Source organism: Megalopta genalis, chromosome 2 (assembly GCF_051020955.1).
Source record: "Megalopta genalis isolate 19385.01 chromosome 2, iyMegGena1_principal, whole genome shotgun sequence".
NCBI classification, from domain to species: Eukaryota; Metazoa; Arthropoda; class Insecta; order Hymenoptera; family Halictidae; genus Megalopta; species Megalopta genalis.
The window spans coordinates 22,492,952-22,507,348 of record NC_135014.1 but is presented as its reverse complement, the minus strand read 5'-3'; the positions used below and the strand labels follow the sequence as shown (position 1 = coordinate 22,507,348).

The 14,397-nt window shown below is 29.4% G+C and overlaps 4 protein-coding genes and 1 long non-coding RNA gene across 16 annotated transcripts; 2 read left to right on the top strand and 3 right to left on the bottom strand.

Annotated features, from left to right (window-relative positions):
• Window positions 1-208: 208 nt before the first annotated feature.
• RpII140 (RNA polymerase II subunit RpII140) lies at window positions 209-5,261 on the top strand. Its single transcript, XM_033470622.2, has 5 exons — window positions 209-413; window positions 590-3,210; window positions 3,275-3,617; window positions 3,704-3,962; window positions 4,033-5,261. The coding sequence occupies exons 1-5, from the start codon at window positions 395-397 to the stop codon at window positions 4,316-4,318; spliced, it is 3,528 nt and encodes a 1,175-aa protein (XP_033326513.2). The 5' UTR covers window positions 209-394; the 3' UTR covers window positions 4,319-5,261.
• A 321-nt stretch (window positions 5,262-5,582) lies between these two features.
• On the bottom strand, window positions 5,583-8,974 carry nopo (TRAF interacting protein no poles). 6 transcript variants are annotated; one of them, XM_033470888.2, is made up of 7 exons: window positions 8,672-8,974; window positions 7,184-7,540; window positions 6,907-7,008; window positions 6,710-6,832; window positions 6,389-6,632; window positions 6,170-6,310; window positions 5,583-5,941 (listed from the first exon to the last, which is right to left on the bottom strand). In XM_033470888.2, exons 1-7 carry the CDS (start codon window positions 8,782-8,784, stop codon window positions 5,840-5,842), a joined length of 1,182 nt encoding a protein of 393 aa, XP_033326779.2. In that variant the 5' UTR covers window positions 8,785-8,974; the 3' UTR covers window positions 5,583-5,839. The 6 variants fall into 6 exon arrangements, with proteins under 6 accessions (XP_033326779.2, XP_033326782.2, XP_033326778.2 ...); XM_033470891.2 differs by having other exon boundaries at window positions 6,268-6,310; window positions 7,175-7,540; window positions 8,672-8,973; XM_033470887.2 differs by having other exon boundaries at window positions 7,175-7,540; window positions 8,672-8,972.
• LOC143258818 (uncharacterized) lies at window positions 8,273-10,279 on the top strand. The gene is made up of 2 exons (XR_013032707.1): window positions 8,273-8,536; window positions 8,649-10,279. It is a non-coding gene; the product is annotated as an uncharacterized LOC143258818 (long non-coding RNA).
• Window positions 9,659-12,232, bottom strand: LOC117228265 (E3 ubiquitin-protein ligase TRAIP). 4 transcript variants are annotated; one of them, XM_076518763.1, is made up of 4 exons: window positions 11,334-11,468; window positions 10,554-10,907; window positions 10,107-10,193; window positions 9,659-10,032 (listed from the first exon to the last, which is right to left on the bottom strand). In XM_076518763.1, exons 1-4 carry the CDS (start codon window positions 11,444-11,446, stop codon window positions 9,822-9,824), a joined length of 765 nt encoding a protein of 254 aa, XP_076374878.1. In that variant the 5' UTR covers window positions 11,447-11,468; the 3' UTR covers window positions 9,659-9,821. The 4 variants fall into 4 exon arrangements, with proteins under 4 accessions (XP_076374878.1, XP_076374879.1, XP_076374880.1 ...); XM_076518764.1 differs by having other exon boundaries at window positions 9,659-10,005; XM_076518765.1 differs by having other exon boundaries at window positions 9,863-10,032; window positions 10,100-10,193; window positions 11,334-12,232.
• A 146-nt stretch (window positions 12,233-12,378) lies between these two features.
• LOC117220682 (E3 ubiquitin-protein ligase TRAIP) lies at window positions 12,379-14,372 on the bottom strand. Of its 4 annotated transcripts, none has more exons than XM_076518760.1 (4): window positions 14,111-14,372; window positions 13,342-13,686; window positions 12,827-12,913; window positions 12,379-12,770 (listed from the first exon to the last, which is right to left on the bottom strand). In XM_076518760.1, exons 1-4 carry the CDS (start codon window positions 14,221-14,223, stop codon window positions 12,542-12,544), a joined length of 774 nt encoding a protein of 257 aa, XP_076374875.1. In that variant the 5' UTR covers window positions 14,224-14,372; the 3' UTR covers window positions 12,379-12,541. The 4 variants fall into 4 exon arrangements, with proteins under 4 accessions (XP_076374875.1, XP_033326784.2, XP_076374877.1 ...); XM_033470893.2 differs by having other exon boundaries at window positions 12,379-12,752; XM_076518762.1 differs by having other exon boundaries at window positions 12,588-12,770; window positions 12,827-13,079.
• Between the last annotated feature and the right edge of the window lie 25 nt (window positions 14,373-14,397).

The following is a 14,397-nucleotide window of genomic DNA, read 5'->3' as shown; positions in this document are numbered from 1 at the left end:
TGATACGTTATGTATTTAATAAATATTTGATATAGTTAATGTCTATAAAATTAGAGCAAATGGAAAATGATAATAAGTTGTATCATACTTTGTAATACAATTTTGTTTTTGCTCTCTTTCCTGTGTCTTCAAAGTTGCTCGATATTTTACAGTCTACAGTTACAGCTACTACATTCAGGGTATAGATCTGTTCTTTCGTACGCATGTGTAGTAGAAATTCATTCCTGTCCCGTAAAACGCCGGGATTTTATCCTTGTGTGTGACTTACATCAATTTACACTTACTACATTCAGTTGCATACATCTTCATTTGTATGCACACGAAAATTTCCTTCTACGTTGAATTATAATATTCATAATTAATCATACACTTGCAAAACTTTTAAAAATAAACAATGTACGCCCTAGAAGAGGGTGAGTAATTTAACATAAAGTAATATTTATTAATACAGAAATTCAAAAGTATTAACATTATAACATAACCTTAATACATTCTTTGTTTATATATTATGTTTTTAATATTTATTTACATATTATACCTTAATAAAATTGAAAAATTTTAATTTACAAATATTTACACCATTATATAGATCAATATGATGATGAAGATGCAGAAGAAATTTCATCAAAACTTTGGCAGGAAGCGTGCTGGATTGTTATTAACGCTTATTTTGATGAAAAGGGTCTTGTACGGCAACAACTTGACAGTTTTGATGAATTCATTGAAATGTCTGTTCAAAGAATTGTAGAAGATTCGCCACAAATTGATCTACAAGCAGAAGCACAGCATACTTCGGGTGAAATAGAAAATCCTGTTAGACATTTGTTAAAGTTTGAACAGATTTATTTATCAAAACCTACACATTGGGAGAAGGATGGAGCACCATCTCCTATGATGCCTAACGAGGCTAGGCTAAGAAATTTGACTTATTCTGCACCATTGTATGTAGATATAACAAAAACAATTGTAAAAGATGGCGAAGATCCAATTGAAACACAGCATCAAAAAACATTCATAGGAAAAATTCCAATCATGTTGAGGTCAAAATATTGTTTGCTTGCTGGCTTATCTGATCGTGATTTAACTGAATTGAATGAATGTCCATTAGATCCTGGTGGTTATTTCATTATTAATGGATCAGAAAAAGTATTAATTGCTCAAGAAAAAATGGCAACAAACACAGTTTATGTATTTAGTATGAAAGATGGTAAATATGCATACAAATCTGAAATTCGGTCATGCTTGGAACATAGTTCTCGTCCTACATCTACATTATGGATTAACATGATGGCTAAGAGTGGAGCCAGTATTAAAAAATCTGCTATAGGACAACGTATTATTGCTATTATTCCATATATCAAGCAAGAAATTCCTATCATGATCGTTTTTCGAGCACTTGGATTTGTAGCAGATCGCGATATTTTGGAACATATTATATATGACTTCGATGATCCTGAAATGATGGAAATGGTGAAACCATCTTTAGATGAGGCTTTTGTGATACAAGAACAGAATGTTGCTTTAAATTTTATTGGTACTAGAGGTGCAAGACCTGGTGTAACAAAAGACAAGCGTATAAAATATGCAAGAGAAATTTTACAGAAAGAAATGCTTCCACATGTTGGTATAAGTGATTTCTGTGAAACAAAGAAGGCCTACTTTCTTGGTTACATGGTACATAGATTATTATCGGCATCTCTCGGTAGAAGAGAATTGGACGATCGAGATCACTACGGCAACAAACGATTAGATCTTGCTGGTCCATTACTAGCATTTCTATTTAGAGGGCTGTTTAAAAACCTGATGAAAGAAGTGCGATTATATGCACAAAAATTCATAGATAGAGGAAAAGATTTCAATCTTGAACTTGCTATTAAAACTAAAATTATAACTGATGGTTTACGATATTCACTTGCTACTGGTAATTGGGGTGATCAGAAAAAAGCTCACCAAGCTAGAGCAGGTGTATCTCAAGTATTAAACAGACTGACATTTGCATCAACACTTTCACATTTAAGAAGAGTGAATTCTCCCATAGGAAGAGATGGTAAATTAGCAAAACCACGTCAATTACATAATACATTATGGGGTATGTTATGTCCTGCTGAAACACCTGAAGGTGCTGCTGTAGGTTTAGTTAAAAATTTAGCATTAATGGCTTATATTAGTGTCGGATCTCAACCTTCACCAATTCTTGAATTCTTGGAAGAGTGGTCTATGGAAAATCTTGAAGAAATTGCACCAAGTGCAATAGCTGATGCAACCAAAATATTTGTAAATGGTTGCTGGGTTGGTATTCACAGAGATCCTGATCAATTAATGGCTACTTTACGTAAATTAAGACGTCAAATGGACATTATTGTATCAGAAGTGTCTATGATAAGAGATATCAGAGATCGTGAAATCAGAATATATACAGATGCAGGAAGAATTAGTAGGCCACTATTAATTGTAGAAGGACAAAACTTGCTACTAAAGAAGAGACATATTGATATGTTAAAGGAGAGAGACTACAATAATGATGGTTGGCAGGAATTAGTGGGCAGTGGAGTAGTAGAGTATATTGACACCTTAGAGGAAGAGACTGTTATGATTGCCATGTCTCCTGAAGATCTAAGACAAGAAAAGGAATATGCTTATTGTACAACATATACACATTGTGAAATTCATCCTGCCATGATTTTAGGAGTATGTGCCTCAATTATTCCATTTCCTGATCATAATCAAAGTCCAAGAAATACTTATCAAAGTGCTATGGGCAAACAAGCTATGGGCGTGTATATCACAAATTTCCATGTACGAATGGACACTTTAGCTCATGTACTGTATTATCCTCACAAGCCTTTAGTTACAACAAGGTCTATGGAATATCTTAGGTTTCGTGAATTGCCAGCTGGAATTAATAGTATAGTTGCTATATTATGTTACACTGGTTATAATCAAGAAGACAGTGTTATCTTGAATGCTAGCGCTGTTGAAAGAGGTTTCTTCAGATCTGTATTTTATAGATCATACAAAGATTCGGAGTCTAAAAGGATAGGTGACCAAGAAGAACAATTTGAAAAACCAACACGACAGACATGTCAAGGAATGCGCAATGCTATATATGATAAATTGGATGATGACGGAATTATTGCTCCAGGAATTCGTGTCTCTGGAGATGACGTAGTTATAGGGAAAACCATTACTTTACCGGAAGCAGATGATGAAGTATGTATTGCAATATAATAGATTAACACTTACAATGTATGCTGAATTTTAATTATTTTTTCAGTTGGATAGTACAACAAAACGTTTCACAAAAAGGGATGCATCTACATTCTTACGTAATAGTGAAACTGGTATAGTAGATCAAGTAATGTTAACATTAAACAGTGAAGGCTACAAATTTTGTAAAATAAGAGTACGTAGTGTCAGAATACCACAAATTGGTGACAAATTTGCCTCACGTCACGGACAAAAAGGTACATGTGGTATTCAGTATAGACAAGAAGATATGCCATTTTCATGTGAAGGTCTTACACCAGATATTATAATTAATCCTCATGCTATCCCATCACGTATGACTATTGGCCATTTAATTGAATGTATCCAGGGAAAAGTATCTGCTAATAAAGGTATATTTCAATAAATCATTAGAAATAATTTATTACAACAGCGATTAGATACATTGCATCTAAATTGTAATATACTTTTTTTATAGGTGAAATTGGTGATGCTACACCATTTAATGATGCTGTAAACGTGCAGAAAATATCTACACTTTTACAAGAATATGGTTACCAACTAAGAGGAAATGAAGTCATGTATAATGGTCATACTGGTCGTAAAATTAACGCTCAAGTGTTTTTAGGACCGACATATTATCAGCGTTTGAAACATATGGTAGACGACAAAATTCATAGTAGAGCGCGTGGACCTGTTCAGATTTTAGTTAGGCAACCTATGGAGGGAAGAGCGAGGTAAAGTGTAGTATTTCCACTATTTTTGTTTACTTTTTAAATTTTTGTATGAATGTTAATTTATTTACAGAGACGGAGGATTACGTTTCGGTGAAATGGAGCGTGATTGTCAGATTTCTCACGGAGCTGCACAATTTCTTAGGGAACGCTTATTCGAAGTTTCAGATCCATATCGTATACACATATGTAATTTCTGTGGTTTGATTGCAATAGCAAATTTGAGAAATAATACTTTCGAATGTAAAGGGTGTAAGAACAAAACACAGATTTCGCAAGTTAGATTGCCATATGCAGCGAAATTACTTTTCCAAGAACTTATGGCAATGAATATTGCCCCTCGATTAATGGTAGCATAAACATTGAATTATTTCTATGTTGCTATCCTTATAATATTATAAATAGAATGGGACTTACAATAGCAATTTCCTGAATCATACTGAAAGTTAAAGAATCGTTAGAAATTTTTATTGAAAATGATACAATCAATTATTATATAAATACTGTTGAAATGTTTATTGCAAGCCATACTTTGTCCGTTTTTTTGAATCCTTAATTTAAATGTTCAGACAGTAGAGCTTAATGTCATATAATAGAATTACAATATGTTTAGAAATTTTGTTTTTAAATTTAAAAAAATATTGAACGTAATAATTTATATGTAATATTTTCAGATATACTTGAATTAGTTATGTTTCAAGTTATGTTTATTATGAAGCTTAACAGTGTTCTCTTATATATCTAGTGGATTATTTAAACTTGATATATTGGTCAAGTCTCAATTTTTTTCTTTTCAATTGTAAGTTCGTTAACAATCTATGAACAAAGTAATTATGCAGTGTAAGCAAAGTATTATGTAACTGATTTTTAAACGAAGAAACGTAACTATTAGTGTATTTTAAAAATTTTACTATAAAGAAGTACATTTCAATTTCTCTAAATATGATATTGCATTTTGATAACTTACACCACAATAAGATATAATAAGTCAAATATTTTTGATGATATCAATGTTTCAGGACTGCCTATTAAGTACAGAAATAGTAATAATATCAAAAGATATTTTAATTTATTGCTTATGATTACTTGAAACCGCGATAATATGTTAATACCTTAAGTATCTTTAATTAGTATTAGATATATTTTGTATTGGCAACAATATTATTATCATGTATAGTAAAATTTAAAATTGTATAATAATTTTATCTTTTATCATTTATATTGTAATGTTATACATATATAAGGTACAAATAAAAATTAAAAAAATGTAGTTCGTAATAAACAAAAATTTGACAACCATAAGTTTTGGTTCCTAAAAAACTATAAGCACGAGATAATAAAAGCTAAATAAATATTTTTTTTATTTTGTTCATCTTAAGTAGCGTTTCATACACAGTATAAAATTTTATTAATACGAAGTAATATGAATACGAAGTAATAATATAACTTGCGTAAAAGAAATTTAATTTTCTTAAAACCCGTTAGAAAAATGAATTTTATTTTTCAATTTGGTTGCTAGTCACTTTAACGCGACATACAACAGAGAGAAATTTTTTAACACTTAACGGACAGGTTGTTTTTTCTGGCCCGTCTTAGGAAGTCAAAATTGATTGTTAATATGCATAAAGGACAAATTACAATTTTTTAATTCGTGAAAACATTGTCATTATTTGGTTACAAAATGAGAATCTCAGAGATCCGTCAGTAGCCACACATATATATCCTTGTTATTTTTATACAGTAAAAAATGTGTAATAGATATTATTTATAAATATTATTAACTAACCCTAGAGTACTACATACTATTTATAACAACATTCAAATTCTAATTGCTATTTACAGTTCTCTAATGGTTATTAATGAATTCCTATATCTTGTATTTAGTCTTTGTTTTTCTCTTTCTTCGCCCTTGTACCAGAAGAACTAGGAAATTCATCAAATTTAGAATGTCCACCATATCCATCAAATGTAATTGGACGTACCTATAAAAATAGCGTTTATACATATGTTGTACATATACATTATAATTGGACTACAGATCTTCAAAATGCAATACAACAAACAATTGTAAAATGTACAATAACAAACGTATGATCAAAAAAATTCATTCAAATACATTTACGTTAAATAATTTATAAGAGTTTGCATAAAGATCTGAGGTTTAAATGCATTCAAATACATTTAAATACATTCATTTAATACATTCTTACACTTGTTTGTTCAGCCCTAGGTTTTATCGTAAATATTGATGAATGTGTTCTCTTTGTACCACGTTTTTTGTCGGGCACTTGTTTTAGAGTATACAAACCTCCCGATTTTATCGGAAGATATGGTGAATCATTTTCTTTTTTCTGAAAATTAAATGGCATATACTTAAAAATGGACAATGATATAAAAGACTGTATGATATAAAATGATAAATTAATCACCCCTTTCACAGAATTAGCTGCTACATTTTTCTCTGTATGATCAGTATCTTCAACCGTAATGCATTCATTCCTTGTTGTATTTTTAACAGCATTTTCGTTACAAACATTGTCTGTATTGCTATTCGCATTATTCTCTAAGTTGCATGTTCGTTTTAACGAGCATGTAGCCTTTTCTAATTCTCTGAGTTTATTTTGTAATAACATCTTTTCGCTTTCACAAATCATAAAATCTTCTTCAATTTTTCTACAAGTAATGGAATTATTGTATACACTTTCAAGAAACAATTTAAATTCTGCAATTTCATTTTATTGTCTGCATACTTCCTTCTTGCATGCTCTTCTTGCAGAAACTTCTTTTCTATGGTTGTTTTTGAAAGTTCCTGCTGCATACTCCTCAATTTTGCCCTTAATTCTCTTCTTTTATTCAAACTAATTGTCATTTCTCTAAATATAATACATAATCCTTAAAAGCAATTTATGAGGACAGAAAACATCAAGCAATTATAATAACCTGTTACCTTTTCATCACAGATATGTATGTAACAAGAGTGTTGGGGTCAGCTGTTCTAGAGATCATGTCATCAATATCTCCCACGGATGCTTCTAGTAACATTTGTATACTGAAACAAATAATATGTAATTATTAGCATATATGTCCATTGTAAGAACTTTTAATTAATAAAAAAAAATATATGCAAAAGTAATTATACATAAAAATATATGCAATATAAATTAATGACACTCCATATGAAAAGTTAAAGAAACAAAAAAAATATAAATAAATACTTTTTGTACGTTTCTAGTCGGACCCTCATTTGTTCATTTTCTTTTTTCATGCTGTTTGTTTCTGAAGCTTGGTCCCTAAAATAATTAACCTGTTGCTTAAGTGCAGCAATGACACTATTTTTTTCAGTATTTATTTTAACTAATTCTTTTTTCAGGCATTTAGTTTCCTTTTCTAAGGCTTCAGATTTTTCTGAATAATGCTTAGCATCTTTCTCTTTCAGAGCAAGTTCCAAACTTAGTTTATCAACTTTATTTTGTAAAGAATATTTATCTTCTGTAATACTATCATTGTTACAGAAATTGAAATATAATCTATGTATTTTAGGTGATGTGGTCTTCTCTCTACATTGTGGACAAGTTTTCGATCTGTATAGAAAATTAAAACCAATTAAAATAAATGTGATTTTATAAATTTAATGATAATCTTTTGTATATGAATATGTATACAATCAATGAAAGTAAACTGAAGTGTATGAGACGATGTGATACATTGTCAAATACGAAGGGAAGAAAAAAGCTACACGATAATTGTTATTATCAAATATACTTTTTTCTACTTTCGATCTTCTTGTGTTTTTACTTATTTTTGTAACATTTATAAATATATATGTAACTGAATTATTTTCTAACATCACTAACATAACTATCGTTTCCTTTATTACATATAGGGTGTTCAAAAAAATCATTCAATATTTATATAGGACACAGAATATAATGTACTAAGTAAAAATGCCTTAGTAAACCTAGGTTGAAAAGTCAACTGCTTCTGAGATATTATCATTTTCCATATGTTAGCATCATTATATAGGGTAAACCACGGAATGTGATCAACTTAATTTATTCTATGGTTTGATTGGAAATTTTTTTAGCTAAAATATCATGGTTGAAGATGACTTTAAGTTGGTGGTTAAAGATGCTTAAAGATGACTGCACCAACCATTTTTAACCTATTTTTTCTGGAGTTATCAAGATTTTTTATAGGATTATATGTTTTTGTTTACATTCTGAGAAGAACTATATGTTATGATGCTTGCCAAATTCGTCTCAGCATCCCCTAAATAATAGGTACAACAAAATTATAGGTCATCCTATAAAAAACTGACAATGATGTTGACAACTCTGGAGAAAAATGGGTTAACAAAAACTTTGGTATAATCATCTTAAATCTCTCCTTAAACTATATTATTTTAGCTCAAAAAGTTTCCAAATCGAACCACTAGCAACAGAATAAATTAAGCTGATCACGTTGCTTGGCCTACCCTGTATACTGACTTTCAGGCTTCCAAGTATCGTTGCATGCGACGTTTACCTGAGTGTTCATAAACAGCGATCTGAGAATCCTCATTTCAACAGAAAAAAAAAGTAAGTTAAATGTTGAAAATATTTTTAAATACATTCGTTATTCAGTGAATAAAGATTTCTATATTCCACTATAAAGAAAATTCAAAAAATAATATAATCTCGGTTTTTTAAGTGACAACAAAGAGATGTGCTTACCTTTCTAACCACTGAGTCAAGCAAGTGAAATGGAATATATGCCCACAAGGCGTATGAAATATATCGTCAGTTGGTGTCAACAAATCACTGCATATAACACAAGCAATATTCATTTTATAGAAAAATAAGTCGAAATTTTTCAATAGAAATAATGCAATTTAATGATTTTTAATTAAATTTATGATTTATAATTAAATTTTAATACATAAATAATTAAATTTAATGAGAATAAATCTCGAATCGCAGAGTTTACATACAATGCTCACAATGCGTGTAGTTGAATGTGAAAGTTAATTTCCTCAACTAGACTACAGAGGACTCTTACTCTTAACGTCTTAACTTAAAGGCGCGTTTCTATCTGAGAGTGAACCATATACAAATTGCTTCAAGTTGCCCTGAAAATCCAATAGGAAACCGTTTTGCATTTTGAAAGTACATAGCTCTGTGCAATTTGCGAGTAGTGTTTATATCGTAGCGGTGCAAAATATGTATTAATATGTATATTACCATTATAGTTGATTACATAGTAAAGAAATTGCGTGAGAAGAACAAATGAATCGAAGCTGCTCTGAAATGAATACAAAATTTACAAAAATGTATGTATTCGCGAGAGCAACTCGTGTGAGGAATTTTCAGATGAATACGCGCCTTTACAGCTGCACATGCTAAGGTTGGAATAGCTCTTATTTAAAATTTTGAATTTTCTTTCTCGCGCCAACTCTCGGAATACAATATAAGAATACAAATATTGAAAAGCAAATTATTGGAATTTGAAACAAACAATTTTCTGCATACTTTTACAATAAAATTAGACCTAAGCTGAGCAAAATGGAACAATTGTTTATTATGGATAATAGGATATATTTTGTCAGGTTCTATTAGTATCATTACATACAATTTTTCTATACCTTTCGTTCAGTTATGTAATCTTACATCGCCTCATATACTCTTCGTTAATAATTCACAATAATTTATGGTAAAAATAAATCGTACACAATTTCGTTCAATATATTAAAGACACCTTTAAGTATTTACATATTTTACACATTTGAAAGTAGACAACGTACACTTTGCACATCATGCATTTTCATTAAAGTAATGTAAGTCATCTTAATAATTATTTCTCAACATCATCATTTTAAAAGCTTCTCTAAATTGAATAAGACGCATAGGGAAAAAAAGAAGATGCAAGAAGATGCAATGAAAAATAAATACAATACTTTAAGTTGTGTTTCCATAATAAAGTGACAAATTTTGTACTTGTGTCTTCTGACAGAAACTCCTTTTCCATGGTAGTTTTTGAAAGTTTCTGCTGCAGACTCTTCATATTTGACCTTAAATCCACATTATTTATCTCTTTTCTAAATATAATATATAATCCGTAAAAACAATTTATAAAGACTGAAAACATCAAGCAATTATAACAACCTGTTACCTCATAATTGTACAAAAGTTATTGTCAGCTGTTCCAGTGTCCATGTCATCAATATCTTCCTGGAATGCTTTTCTTAAAGTTTGTATACTGAGATAAATAATATGTAATTATTAGCATATATGTCCAAACATTGTAAAAACATTTAATTAATAAAAAAATACATGCAAAAGTAATTATATAAATATATGCAATACATTATCTAATAAAACAAAATGGGAGTGGCAATTCAAACATATTTGGATGGAAATATTTCTTGTAAGTAAATTGTAAATCTTTTGTTTTGTGTTTGTATGTCTTATTATGTTAGTTTGGTATAATGTAAGATGTAACAGTGAATAATTATATGTAAGTCAGTTAATGTAAAAAATAATATTAAGTTTTATTATCATTTTAATGACACTCCATATGAAAAACTGAAAAAAAAACAAGAAAAATATAAATAAATACTTAATGTAGGTTTCTAGTTGTTTCCTCAGCCGTTTATTATCTTTTTTCATGCTGTCTGTTTTTGAAGCTTGTTTCCTAACATGATTAAGCCGCTGTTGCATTATATCCCTAATGTGCGAATAATGTAATATTTCTTTTCTCAGGCTTTCATCTTTTTTTTCTATGGCTTCAGATTTTTCTGAATAATGCTTGGCATCTTTCTCTTTCCGAGTTAGTTCTAGACTTAGTATATCAACTTTATCTTGTAAAGAATGTATTTCATCTGTAATACGATCATTATTACAGAAATTGAAATATAATCTGTGTATTTTATGTGATGCGGTCCTCTTTGTACATTGTGGGCAAGTTGGAAATCTGTATAGGAAATTAAAATCAATTAAAATAAAAATGTGACTTTATAAATTTAATAATAATCTTTCACATATGAATATGTATATAATTAATGAAAGTAAGATAAAGTATATCCATTATCCATTATCCAGTATGAAGAAAAGGAAAAAGCTAGATGATAATTATTATTATCAAATATACTTTCTTCTTTTTCCGATATTCTTGCGTTTCTACTTATTTTTGCAACACATAAATTTATATGTAACTTTGTATCTCTTCCTTTGTAATATATAGGGCATCCATATTTATATGGTACCTAAGACATAATGTACTGAGTAAGAAGGTCGTTTTTTATCGTTTCTAATATAATCATTTCTACATGATGAACCATGGAATGTGGTTAGCTTAATTTATTCTGTTTTTTAAATGACAACAAAGAAATGTACTTACTTTCGTAACCACTGAGACAAACATACGAAATGAAATACATGTCCACAAGATGTATGAGATATATCGTCAGTTTCTGTTAACAAATCACTGCATACAGCACAAGCAATATTCATTTTATAGAAAAATAAGTAGAAATTTTTAAATAGAAATAATTTAATTTAATGATTTGTGATTAAATTTTAATACAATAAATCTCGAATCGCGGAGTTCATATACAGCGCTCACAATGTAGTTTAACCTCTTAACTTAAAGGTGCGTGTCTATCTGAGAGTGAAATTAGTAAAATCTCCCTATCTGTCGCCGGGACCGAGAGTAGTACGCAGGAATTGATATCTTTGAGCCTCGCGGCTCGCCTTTATTGTTGCCGACACCTCGTGAGAGGCAGAGAAATAGGACGAAATTCGAGTCGAACGAAACTACATATAAATAAATTGCTCCAAGTTGCTCTGGAAATCCAATAGGAAACGGTTTTGTATTTTGAGAGTAGATCTGTGCAGCTTTGTACAATCTGCGAGTAGTGTTTATATCGTAGCGGTACAAAATATGTATTAATATGTACATTACCATTATAGTTGATTATATAGATAAAGAAATTGCGCGAGAAGAACAAATGAATCGAAGCTGCTCTGAAATGAATACAAAATTTACAAAAATGTATGTATTCGCGAGAGCAACTCGTGTGAGGAACTTTCAGATGAATACGCGCCTTTACAGCTGCACATGCTAAGGTTGGAATAGCTCTTATTTAAAATTTTGAATTTTCTTTCTCGCGCCAACTCTCGGAATACAATATAAGAATACAAATATTGAAAAGCAAATTATTGGAATTTGAAACAAACAATTTTCTGCATACTTTTACAATAAAATTAGACCTAAGCTGAGCAAAATGGAACAATTGTTTATTATGGATAATAGGATATATTTTGTCAGGTTCTATGAGTATCATTACATACAATTTTTCTATACCTTTCGTTCAGTTATGTAATCTTACATCGCCTCATATACTCTTCGTTAATAATTCACAATAATTTATGGTAAAAATAAATCGTACACAATTTCGTTCAATATATTAAAGACACCTTTAAGTATTTACATATTTTACACATTTGAAAGTAGACAACGTACACTTTGCACATCATGCATTTTCATTAAAGTAATGTAAGTCATCTTAATAATTATTTCTCAACATCATCATTTTAAAAGCTTCTCTAAATTGAATAAGACGCATAGGGAAAAAAAGAAGATGCAAGAAGATGCAATGAAAAATAAATACAATACTTTAAGTTGTGTTTACATAATAAAGTGACAAATTTTGTACTTGTGTCTTCTGACAGAAACTCCTTTTCCATGGTAGTTTTTGAAAGTTTCTGCTGCAGACTCTTCATATTTGAACTTAAATCCACACTATTTATCTCTTTTCTAAATATAATATATAATCTGTAAAAACAATTTATAAAGACTGAAAACATCAAGCAATTATAACAACCTGTTACCTCATCATTATACAAAAGTTATTGTCAGCTGTTCCAGTGTCCATGTCATCAATATCTTTCTGGAATGCTTTTCTTAAAGTTTGTATACTGAGATAAATAATATGTAATTATTAGCATATATGTCCAAACATTGTAAACACATTTAATTAATAAAAAAATACATGCAAAAGTAATTATATAAATATATGCAATACATTCTCTGATAAAACAAAATGGGAGTGGCAATTCAAACATATTTGGATGGAAATATTTCCTGTAAGTAAATTGTAAATCTTTTGTTTTGTGTTTGTATGTCTTATTATGTTAGTTTGGTATAATGTAAGATGAAACAGTGAATAATTATATATAAGTCAGTTAATGTCAAAAATAAAATTCAATTGTAAGCATGCAAAGCGAAAATAATGAAATTAGGAGAATATTCTACAGAATATTATTAATATTAAATCAAGTTATATTATGATTTTAATGACACTGAATATGAAAAACTAAGAAATTGAAAAAATATAAATAAATACATTTCCAGTTTTTTCCTTAGCTGTTTATTAGTTTTTTTCAAGCTGTCTGTTTCTGAAGCTTGTTTTCTAATATAATTGAGTTGCTGTTTCATTTTATCAATGGTTTGCAATAAATCTTGTGTTTCTCTTTTCTTCCCTGGAATTTGTTTTTCTATGGTTTCAGCTTTTTCTGAATAATACTTGATATCTTTCACTTTCTGAGCTAGTTGACATGTTAGTTTATTAACTTTATCTCGTAAAGAAAGTATTTCATCTGTAATATGATCATTATTACAGAAATTAAAATATAATCTATGTATTTTATGTGATGGGGTCTTCTCTCTACATTGTGGGCAAGTTGGCGATCTGTATAGGAAATTAAAATCAATTAAAATAAATATGTCTTTATAAATTTCATAATAATCTTTCATATATGTGTATGTATATAGTTAACGAAAATAAACTGAAGTGACAATGTGATAGATTGTCAAATACAAAGAAAAGAAAAAAGCTAGATGACAATTACTATTATCAAATAAATTTCTTTCTTTTTTCGATATTCTTGCGTTTTTACTTATTTTTTCAACACTTATAAATTTATATGTAACTGAACTATCTTATATCTTAACTAATACAACTTTGTATCTCTTCCTTTGTTGCATATAGGGCATTCAATATGACTTAATGCACTGAATAAAAATGCTTTAGTCAACAGCTGTTTCTGAGATATAATGGAGTGTGATCGTCATAATTTATTGTTTTTTAAACGACAACAAAAAGATGTGCTTACCTTCGTAACCACTCAGACAAGCAAGTGAAATGGAATATATGCCCACAAGGCGTACGAAATATATCGTCAGGTGGTGTTAACAAATCAGTGCATATAGCACAAGTAAAATTCATTTTATAGAAAAATAAATAGAAATTTTTAAATAGAAATAATTTAATTTAATGGTTTGTAATTAAATTTTAATACAATAAATCTCGAATCGTAGAGTTTACATACAGAGCTCACAATGCACATAGTTGAATATGAAAGTTAATTTCCTCAATTAGACCACAGAGGACTCTTACTCT